At 63.6% G+C, this 10,700-nt stretch overlaps 1 protein-coding gene across 1 annotated transcript; it reads left to right on the top strand.

Annotated features, from left to right (window-relative positions):
- Positions 1-1,544: 1,544 nt before the first annotated feature.
- Positions 1,545-10,431, top strand: DDX56 (DEAD-box helicase 56). Its single transcript, XM_030551780.1, has 14 exons — positions 1,545-1,657; positions 2,458-2,619; positions 3,118-3,278; positions 4,540-4,710; positions 5,119-5,209; positions 5,448-5,692; positions 6,159-6,278; positions 6,820-6,933; positions 7,512-7,606; positions 7,891-7,964; positions 8,336-8,425; positions 8,842-8,947; positions 9,450-9,550; positions 10,032-10,431. Exons 1-14 carry the CDS (start codon positions 1,604-1,606, stop codon positions 10,116-10,118), a joined length of 1,671 nt encoding a protein of 556 aa, XP_030407640.1. The 5' UTR covers positions 1,545-1,603; the 3' UTR covers positions 10,119-10,431.
- Positions 10,432-10,700: the final 269 nt, after the last annotated feature.

The raw sequence follows: 10,700 nt of genomic DNA, 5'->3' as shown, positions 1-10,700 counted from the left end.
GGAGAGCCTGGATTGACGTTTGGTCCCTCTTAGTCCCAAGAGCGAACAACCCCCAAAACAAAGAGCACAAACAAAGACTTCCCTCCACCAAGATTTGAAAGTATCTTGTCCCCCTATTGGTCCTCTGGTCAGGTGTCAGCCAGGTTTACTGAGCTTCTTAACCCTTTACAGGTAAAAGAGACATTAACCCTTAACTATCTGTTTATGACAGAAGGCTAAGGGGTGATTGGATCATAGTCTATAAGCACCTACATGGGGAACAAATTCAGTGGGGCTTGTCAATCTAGCAAGTAAAGAGGTAGCAGTGCAATGGCTGGAAGCTGAAGGTAGACAAATGCAGACTGGAAATAAGATGCACGTTTTTAACAGGGAGGGTAAGTGACCACTAGGACAATTTCCCAAGGCTCGTGGTGCAGTCTCCATCACCGGCAATGTTTAAATCCAGACTGGATGTGTTTCTACAAAATCTGCTCTACTTCAAACAGGAATTAATTCAGGGAAATTTTAGGGCCTGGGTTATGAAGGGGTCAGCATAGCTGCTCACATTGGTTCCATCTAGCCTTGAAATCTATAAAATAGTGGGGGCCCTAATCTGTAATGGCATTGGGTGCTGCCACAATACAAGTAAACTTGTTGTAAAATGGCCTGGATCCATGTGGAGTGAGCCTAAACACCATGAATCTGGCCCCAGCTTAACCAAAAGGCTCTACATTGGTTCTTTTTCTTTGCCTTCATGTCTCTGAGCTGTTAGGCAAGGCATTTCCCAGCTTTTCTCTACCAACATGACTGGTAGAAACTTACACAATCACCTGACTCCAGGAGCAGGTGCTTTACTAAACATCAGGTATCACCAGACTGCTGAGAGTTGGCAACACTGGAGTGAGGAGTGGCTGTGCTGCAGCTGGGCATTGGAACTGGTCGGGGGCGGGGGGGACAGCTGGGTCAGAACTGGCACTGGGGAGCTGCTGGGTGGAGCTGGGCATCGGAACCAGCCCCGGGGAGTGGCTGGGGTGGAGCCAGGTGTCAGAACCAGTGAACATCCTGTGGTTTCTCCCTGTGCAGCCTCTGGCTTGTAGCAATGCCTTTGATGCTGCCCCGGCTAGCTAGGTGGGTGGGTGGAACCCAGCACCCCTGGATGTCAAGGCCTGAGCCAAAGGGTCATTAATGGCCCTTTTGTCTCCTGAGCCCTGCTCTGGGGACTGAGGCCAAGAAGGGCCAAGCCCCACTATCCCAGCTCGGGAAGGGAGGGGGGGTTGTCTAGACGTTACTGGTTAGAGCGGGGGGGGGGGGGGGGACTGGGAGTCAGGACTCCTGGGTTCTGTCCTTGGCTCTGGGATGGGAGTGGGGACCAGGGGTCAGAGCAGGGGGCTCCCCCTCCCTGGCCAATGGGCTCTCGCCAGGGCTCTGCTCCTGCCCCCTCCCGCCGTGGGGGTGGGGCTCCTCCCCGCGGGGTGCAAGACTCTCCTCCTGCCCAGGGGGGCAGCAGCCGGAAGTGTGGGGGGGACGCTCTAGTCGCGTGGTTGCGCCTTTATGATGCTTCCGCGCTGCAAATGGCGCATGCGCCCTGAGGCGGGGGCGGACAGGCGGGCAGCGCAGACTGGAGATGGAGCCGCTGCCGAGCTTCGCGCACATGGGGCTGGACGGGCGGCTGCTGCAGGTACCGGCCCCTGGAGCCCGGCTCCCGGCTCCCCCCCAGCTCTAACCACTAGATTCCCCCGCCCCTGGGTGGGGCGGGAACCCAGGAGCCCTGCCCCCACCAATCCCTAGCCCCTCGCCGAGCCGGGAGAGGACCATGGGGTACAGCCAGGGCAGGGTGGGAGGCACGAAGCCGGGAGGCCCTTCTCCCTGCAGAGGCCTCAGGAGACCGCCGCCCTCCGTCCCTGTGTCCGTGGGGGGTGTCTCAGCGAGGGACCAGGGGCGTCCCACTAATCACATCCCCCTCGGTGCCTGGGTCCCCTGGCAATACCCAGCTGCTGCCCTGGGTGTGTGTTTGGGGGGGTGATGATGTGACCCCCCCCCTCCTCTTGGCATCCCCCCAGCTGTGCTGTGGGGAGCATGGCCTAGTGGCTAGAGCGCTGGCTTGCCTATCAGGGTGCTGGGCTTCTGTTCCTGGTCCTGCCACCCAGGTGTGTGGAGCTGGGGGCACGTCCCCCGCTCTGTGGCATGGGGTGATAGGGCCGGGGTGAAATTCATCTCCTTGGCAAAGCTCTGTGAGATCTCCGCTGCCAGCTGCTGGTTGTGGCGGGGACCTCAAGACTTGGGCATAGAGCCTGGCTGCTTGTGTGCCCTCCCACCCCCCCCCCCAGTGGGAAGAGCCCAGGGCACTGAGTGCTCTAGTCTCAGCCGACCAAGGGGCAGGAAGGGCCCTGCAGCGCCACTCCCCCCTCCCACTTGTGCCCCAGATGCTTTGGCTGCTCTCTGGGGTTTCTACCAGGCTCCCTCCATCCCTCCCTGCAGGCCATCGCTGAGCTCGGCTGGGCCAAGCCCACGTTGATCCAGGAGAAGGCCATTCCACTGGCCCTGGAAGGCAAGGACCTGCTGGCCCGGGCTAGGACTGGCTCTGGGAAGACGGCCGCCTATGCCATCCCCCTCATCCAGCACTTGCTCCAAGTGAAGATGGTACGTCTGCACCCAGGGGCACAACTAATGACTCGGGCAGGGCTCCCTTTGTGGGGGAGCCCCTCACTGCACTGGGTCTAGGCCTGATTCTGTTAGGGGTCCCACTGCCTTGGGCAGAACAGCTGGGGTCCTTCTGCCCCTCAGCCCGCATGGGCCCCTTTTGCTGCTCATGCCAAGGTGCCCTGGGTGGAGGGATGGTGACTGTCTCTGCTGCGGGCAGCGTGGGGACCCGGTTGCATTGGATCAGAATCTGGTTCTCCAGCAGCTTAGTGCCCTCTTGAGCCCCAAGGCCATTGCTGTGTAACAGGAGATGGTAGCTCCTGGGGTGGGGTGGGAGGGGCTGCCCTGGAATGGAGGCAATGCCCGGCTCAAGGCAGTGTCCATTCCTGGAGCACAGGCGTTGTATCCGCTCCAGCGAGATACCCCAGGACATCCCACTGAGCGCATGGCAGGCCGTGGGTGCCCAGCTGGTGTCTGACCTTGACCATTATCCTCCAGTCCCCCTTGGTGATGGAGCAGGCCGTGCGTGGGCTGGTCCTGGTGCCCACCAAGGAGCTGGGCCAGCAGGTGCTGCAGATGATCCAGCAGCTGACGGCGTACTGCACCCGTGATGTCCGTGTTGCTGATGTCTCTGGGCAGGTGGACATGTCTGCACAGAGGTGAGAGCCCCAGGGAGAAGGGGCGGGCTGGGGCAGACAGGAGGGGGAGTGGGCTAGGGGCTGGGGAGGGGGAAGATAGGGACTTAGGGGGCCTGGTGCCCACTCATAGTCAGTGATCAAAGCTGCCTGCTCCCTGGGAGCAGCCTGTGCTCCGAGTGCCAGCCATTCGTGGGACCTGATGCACCCTGGTGCACCATGGAGCCAAAGGGCCGGCTGGCTTGGAGCATGTCTGGGGATACACGACAGGGAGCTATTGGCCCCTCCCAACCTGAAGGGCTCTGCTGCCCCGGAGAAACCAGAGAGCCCCGTGAGCCAGTGGCAATGCGTCAGGCAGGGCACCCACTGGGTGCAGTTGCTCTCTGGCTGAAGCTGTCCACGTGGATCTGCCTTTCCTGCCCTGATGGAGGCGCTGCCCTTCCCTTCCCCCTGAGGCAGGAGCCTTGGGAGCTCTGCAGGCTCACAAACTCCCCATGAAGGAGTTTCGGGGACACCTCCCTGGTTGGGGGTAGGGGTTCAGCAGTGCCGTGACTAGCTAAGCCTGGCTGTGATCCAAGCCAGGCTGGCTACCGGGACCAGCATGGATCTGGCTGGGCCAGCCCAGGCTATGGACTAGCTCCATTCGGGACAGGATTGGGGGCTGGGGGCACAGCCTCTCTGCTCAATGAGGATCACTGGCCAGCAGCTCCTGCGAGCTGAGCCCCTGGGGCAATTACCCCATGTCCCCTCCTCCCCCAATTGGTAGAGGCTGCTTCTGCTCCAGCCCCTCCTGCTCTCTAGCCAGCTGTGGGGAGCAGCCAGGCCCTGAGAGCTGTGTCGTCCTTGGGGAAAGGAGCAGGACCGGTCTGGGTCCCTGCAAACCCAGGCAGCTGCTGTCCCAGTTGCAGTGGAATCCTGGGCTGCAAGGTTTTCTTTGCAACCTTAAGTGCTAGGGCCGGGGGGGTGCATGTGTGCCTGGGGGCCTGTGCGCGTGGGGGAGGGTGTGTGTGCCCTGACTGGCTCTTGGCTGCATTCTGGGGAATGCTGCTGTATTGGAAACCTGCAGGCAGGCAGCAAGATCTAGTGTTTGGGGTAGGGGACAAGGAGTAGGACTCCTGGGTTCTCTTCCTGGCTGTCCCTGACTTGCTGTGTGGCCATGGATAGTTCTGGTCCCTTCCACCGCGTAGGAGGTGTTGGCGATCGCTGTGTACCTGGCCTGGTGCTGACATTCCCTTCCCTGTCCCCGTGTGGCCCAGCCCCTCACGTCGCTCTGTGCCCCTGGCAGGCCCATCCTGATGGAGAAGCCGGATGTGGTGGTGGGGACGCCGTCACGGGTCCTGGCTCACCTGCAGGGCCACAGCCTGAGCCTGCGCCACTCCCTGGAGGTGCTGGTCCTGGATGAGGCCGACCTACTCTTCTCCTTTGGCTTCGAGGAGGATCTGAAGAACCTGCTGTGGTGAGCTGCTGGGGCTGGTCAGCCCTGCCCCCAGCCTGAGGAAGGGAGCCCTGGGGAGTGGGTGTGATCTGGGAGGTGGGGGGTCCCTGGGGACAGGGTGTGATCTGGGGGCAGGGACCCAATGAGTGGGCTTGATTGGGGAGGGGGCTGTGGGGAGGGAAGATTTGCTTTTCTGTCTGTCGTCCGAGAGTCCATACTGCCTATAAGGTCCAGACAGGGCTCCCCTGTCCTGGCTAAGGCTCAAGGCTGGGAGACAGCAACTGCTGTTGTGGGGAGGATCATATCCCTCGTGTGTGGGCTGTGGACAGAGCCCTCGGCAGCAGGGTGGCCAGCCTCTCCTGGAGCCCTTGAGGGGTGTCACTCCGGGGCCGGGGGGAGGCTCTGAGCTGGTCTCTGTTTCCTTGGCAGCCACTTCCCCAAGATCTACCAGAGCTTCCTGATGTCAGCCACCTTTAACGAGGAGGTGCAGGCACTGAAGGAGCTGGTGCTGCACAACCCGGTAAGGGGGGACCTTGGGGCAGCTCAGTGGGTTCGGCGTCTTCCCCCATGGCTCTGGGCAGCTCTGCTCTGCGGCTTTGGGGCGGGCTCCTCACTGAACCATCCTGGCCTGTTATCCTGGGGGTCCCTGGGATTGGAGGGGGAAATGAGATCCTCCAGCCCCACTGCTGTGTGGGGACTGGGCTCCCTCCCCAAGGGGCGGGGTTTGGACTGAGTGCTAAGCCCTGCCCCGCCCGCAGGTGACCCTGAAGCTACAGGAGTCCCAGTTGCCGGAGGCGGCCCAGCTGTGCCAGTACCAGATCCGCTGCGCGGGCGAGGAGGACAAGTTCCTGCTGCTCTATGCGCTGCTCAAGCTGGGGCTGGTGCCAGGCAAGGCCATTCTCTTCGTCAATACCGTGGAGCGCAGCTACCGCCTGAAGCTCTTCCTGGAGCAGTTCAGCATCCCAGCCTGCGTGCTCAACTCCGAGCTGCCCGTGCAGTCCCGGTGAGCCCAGGAGCAAACCCTGGGGGTGGGGAGGGGTGACCTATTGGGGCAGAAGAGATCGGGGCGGGGGTCCATGCAGTCTGGGAGGGGGAGGAGTCCTGGGGGTGGGGAGGGCTGACCCACTGGGGCAGGAGAGATCGGGGGAGGGGTCCATGCAGTCTGGGAGGGGGAGGGGTCCTGGGGGGTTGGGAATGACCCCAGGGAGTGGGGAGGGATGGCCCATTGGGGGGTGGTCCCTGCAGTCCGTGCAGAGGGGACAGGCACTCTGCCCTCCCTCATCCCCAGAGGAACCACATACACCGTGCAGTGCCCGGCCCTAGCACTGCCGCGCCGACAGGCCCTGACTGAGGGTTAGCGCTCGCCAACCCTGAGCTGCTGCTGGACCCACGGGGAGCCCAATAGCGCTGGGTGAGCCCCCAAGGGCGGATCCCTGTGGCTCTCACCGGCGCCTCTGCTTGGACTCCAGGTGCCACATCATCAGCCAGTTCAACCGAGGCTTCTACGACTACATCGTGGCCACCGACGAGCAGGCGCTGGCGGAGCCCGCGGTGCGGGCCAAGAGGAGGAAGGTTGCCAAGGCAGAGAAGTAAGGACCCGTTGGGACCCCCAGGCTGGCTGGCGCTGGCAACAGAGACCAGGCACTTGGTCTGTGTCTGCAGTAGCCAGGCCCGGCAGCGCCAGCCTCTGTCACCAGCAGGGAGCACCTGACTTCTCCATACTGCCCCTGCCTTATTCTGAGCACTGCCCCTCAGCTCTGCTGGGGCCCTTTGCTCCCAGCCCCAGCCGGCCCCTCAGCACTGCTGGGGCCCTTTGCTCCCAGCCCCAGCCGGCCCCTCAGCACTGCTGGGGCCCTTTGCTCCCAGCCCCAGCCGGCCCCTCAGCACTGCTGGGGCCCTTTGCTCCCAGCCCCAGCCGGCCCCTCAGCACTGCTGGGGCCCTTTGCTCCCAGCCCCAGCCGGCCCCTCAGCTCTGCTGGGGCCCTTCGCTCCCTGCAATCCCAGCCCTGCCTTGGAGGAAGAGCTCTAGGGAGCTGTCCTGCACTGGCAGTGCTGGCTAGTCTCCTGGGTCTCTGGTTGGGCTGGTGGGTTTGGCTGTGCCCTGAGGTGCCCCTCCCCCTTCCCTTGCAGGGGCAAAGACCCAGAGTATGGTGTGGCGCGGGGCATCGACTTCCAGAACGTTGCCACCATCATCAACTTCGACCCCCCCCCCTCGGTTGAGTCCTATATCCACCGGGCCGGCAGGTAGGGGCTCGGGCTGCAGGGGGGGATGGGACGTTCTGCTCTGGTCCATATGGGCTGGTAGCATCCAGCTGGCCCCAGGGTGGAGCCCCAGGGTGTCTCCAAGGGGCACTGCCCCATGGCTGGGCCTCCAGCCAGAGGCACCAGGCTGGGCTCCTCTGGCTCTCCCTGCAGTGCCTGCGTGTGTAGGGCACCTGGCTGGCACTGAGCTCACTGGGGCTGTGCCAGCAGCAGCCCCCAAGTCAGGGGGTTCTGTCTCTAGGCTCTCAGGTCAGGTGGGGCTGGGGGGACATCGGGGGCCCATGGAGCTGGGAGCCAGCGCTAAGGCCTCTTGAAGTCCCTGGGGCTGTCCCATCGGCGACCGGGACACCCGGCTAATCAGGCCCAATCCGGGACAGTGCTATGGGGAGGGCACAGCCCTGGCCTGGCCTCAGTACCTTCCACGGCTGGGTCCCAGCCCCTAGGGCCAATTGCCCATCCATGGGCGGTAGGGCCCCTCTGCGCAGCAGGGCAGGTGGAAGCTGCTGGATCCTAGGCATGGCAGGAGAACCCCTCAATGCTCTCTCCTCTGCCCCCTGCAGGACGGCCCGTGCTGACAACCCCGGCACAGCCCTGACTTTCGTGACACACCCAGAGTGCCCCCTGCTGGCCGAGATTGAGGAGGCTCTCGCAGGAGGTCAGTGAGGGCTGGGGTCGGGGTCCTATGGGTGTGGGGAGATCTGGGCACGTGGCTTGACTGGCTGTCTGGCTGGGAAAGAGTTTGAGCCATTCTTGGGGAAGGGTAGAGCCAGTCTGGTGGGGGCTGGGTGTGTGTGTGGGGGGGTTTCTGTGTATCTCCCACACAGGTTGTGTCCTGCCCCAGCACTGCCCCCACTCCTCAGGATGTTGGGGGCTGCAGGTCCCCTCCTGGGCCATGGTGCCGAGGTCCCTGGCCCTGACAGGCCCTTTCTGTCCTCACAGAGAACACCGAGCCTGTGCTGCGCCCCTACCAGTTCCGGATGGAGGAAGTCGAGGGGCTCCGCTACAGATGCCGGGTCAGTGGAGGGGGGCGGGCGAGAGATGGGCGCGGGCAGAGCCACCAACCCAAAACAGCGCCCAGCCTGCCAAGTAGCCAGGGGCCGGGTGGGAAACATCCCTTTCCCTCCCCTTGGGTCCCCCGCATCTGGGGAACCCTCCCCATACAGTGCTGGGGGAGGGACAGTGGGGCCCAGGGCAGCTTGGCCAGAGCTGGGGGGCTTGGAGCTGGTGTCAGGCCCTGGGCGGTTGGGGGAGTTACCAGGGCCTATGGGGCTGAAGTCCCACCGGAGGGCCAGAGCTGTGGGGGAGGGACGTGCTGGAGCCTGGGGGGCCAGGTTCTGGCCCTGTCTGTGCTGGGGGCTCTGATCTTCCCCCTGCCACCTCCCAGGACGCCATGCGCTCCGTCACCAAGCAGGCCATCAAGGAGGCGCGGCTGAGAGAGATCAAAGAGGAGCTACTCAACTCGGAGAAGCTGAAGGTGGGGGGCAGCAGTGAGGGGGCTTTGAATGAAGCCGAGTGTGGCCCCTCCCTCTGCAGGGAGTGAACCCTACTGCCCTGGGGGATTGGCTCCCCAGTGCGCACAGACGGGCTGGCTGCAGTGGGGCGTGCCTAGGCATGGCCTTGTCTCTGGCCTGGGGGGTGGGCGCCAGAGCCTGACGCCTGCTGAAGGGAGCAGGCATTGGGGGCTGGGGGCATGGAACCCCAGGGGCGGGGTGAGCTGCAAGGGGGCATGGAACCCTTGGGGTGGGGGGAGCACTGACTCCCATGATGGGCTCTGGGCAGGGGGGCACTGAACCACGGGGCAGGCTGGTTGGGGCGGGGGGGGGGAGACAGTTCAAAGGGGCCCTGTCTCTCTGCAGCTGGGTCTGGGCTCAACCCTCTCCCTCCCCCCAGACGTACTTCGAGGACAATCCCCACGACCTGCGGCTGCTGCGCCACGACCGGCCCCTGCATCCGGCCATCGTCAAACCACACCTGCGCAATGTGCCTGAGTACCTGGGTGAGTGCCACCCACCAGGGCTGGGCTCGCAGGTTTCCAGCTGTGCGGTGGAGGGGAACAGGGACAGGGGCACTTCTGGGGTCCCTTGTTGCCTCTCTAGCACCTTTCACCCAGCATGATCCCAAAGATCCTCCAGACCCTTTATAGGGCCCCCTTGTCCGGCACTATGATGCGCTCCTGCGGGGCAGGCTCCAGGGGCTCGTTATACAGTGAACCCTTACCTGGCACTGAGACCTGGCTCCTCTGGAGTGGGTCATGGGAGCTGGTTATACAGGGACCAGTCACTGAGTCGCAGCACATCTGGGGTGGGGCGCAGGGACTGTTAGCCCCAGGGCACAGTCTCCTGCCAGTTTGGGGCAGGATTGGGAGGGCCTGGCCCTGCAGCAGGGATATCTAGGGTGTAGGGTTTCCCCAGCTCTGTCCTGGCCTCTCTGGGTGGGGCAGGGAGTCCCAGGTTCAGGGCCCAGCCACAGCTCCTGACCTGTCTTCTCCCCCCCGGCAGTGCCCCCCACCCTGCGCGCCATTGCCCAGCCCCTGCTCAACAAGCGCAAGCAACGGAAACACTTGGCCCCCAGCAGCAGCCGCCCCAGGGGGGGCTTCCAGGTGGGTGTCTGGGCTGGGCTCCTTCCCAAGCCTCAGAGCACTGATGGCTGGAGCCGGGGGGAGTCTCCACAAAGCGTCCGGTCCCCAGCATGGAGCTGAGGCCAAGGCAGAGGGCCTGGGAAGGAGAGGGGCTGTCATGGTGCCCACCCAGCCCCAGGAGGCCTTATCCTAGGGGCTCAGTAGCTGGCACCACCATGTGCTGGGCGGGCTGGAGGTCAGACCCACATTGTAGGGGATGAGGAAGTATGGGTGGACTCAAGACAGCAGGAGATTCTGGGAGCAAGTGGGTCGCAACAGCCCATGTTCTTGATTCGGGGAGGCAGAGCTGCATCTGGCCGGCAGGGATCACTGAGCAGCCAGCCCCCACTGCATTGCCTGGGAATGGGGCCCCAATGCAGGAGAGGCAGCCTGCGAGGGGAGGGAGGTGGAGCCCCCCACGACTCCCAGCTGCTGCCCCTAACCCCCTCTGCTTCTCTCCTAGGCCCGGGGGGGGCGCAACCCTCTGCGGAGCTTCCAGTACATGGGGAGGAGACCTCGGCGCCCAGCTAGCGAAGGGAAGACGTCCTGAGCCATGGGCCCCTGTCAACGACAACACCTGTCTGGACTCAGAATGGACAATGTCCAGTATGGCTGGGGCTGATTTCCCCCCCTGGGCCAAGAGGAGACAAATGCTGCACCCCGCTGCCCCGGCCTGGCTCCGCTCTCTGAGCAGGGGTCCTATGGGGCACCTGTGGCTGGGCGTGGGCATCTCCTGCTGCTGCCGTCAGCCATGCCCCAGTATCAGGCCTCGGGAGCCTGTGTGTGGCTGTGGGAACGGGGGGCTGTGGCCAAAGGGTTGTAGACGGCAGCTGACCCCAATAAAGCTCAGTCCTGGCTCAACATGGCTGGGTTTCTCTCTTTTGGGGCTCGGCTGACCCCTGCTCCCATGGAGGCACTGGCCAGGGAACAGCTTGGGGTTGCTCTGAGCAGCCTGGAGGAGGGGGAACTGCTCCATCCTCTCACGCCCAATCTGCTCTGGGTTGAATGCTGGGCTGGAGGAGTGCAGGCTGGATGTGAATGTTAGGGGGGTGTCTAGCCAGGCCTGGTGCAGTGCTGGCCCCTCTGCCTAGCTGTGAGTGCCAATGCTCATCCCACGAGCTGCCATAAGGGG

The sequence above is a fragment of the Gopherus evgoodei genome, chromosome 2, assembly GCF_007399415.2.
Source record: "Gopherus evgoodei ecotype Sinaloan lineage chromosome 2, rGopEvg1_v1.p, whole genome shotgun sequence".
Lineage (NCBI taxonomy): Eukaryota > Metazoa > Chordata > Testudines > Testudinidae > Gopherus > Gopherus evgoodei.
The sequence above is the reverse complement of the archived record's forward strand: the minus strand, read 5'-3'. Positions and strand labels throughout refer to the sequence as shown.

Bases quoted from the DNA above. Each gene is read 5' to 3' on its own strand.
- DDX56 (XM_030551780.1), top strand. From the start codon at position 1,604: ATGGAGCCGCTGCCGAGCTTCGCGCACATGGGGCTGGACGGGCGGCTG. The intron at 3,279-4,539 runs GTGAGAGCCCCA...TGCCCCTGGCAG, and splicing joins GTGGACATGTCTGCACAGAG to GCCCATCCTGATGGAGAAGC. The intron at 8,948-9,449 runs GTGAGTGCCACC...CCCCCCCGGCAG, and splicing joins CAATGTGCCTGAGTACCTGG to TGCCCCCCACCCTGCGCGCC.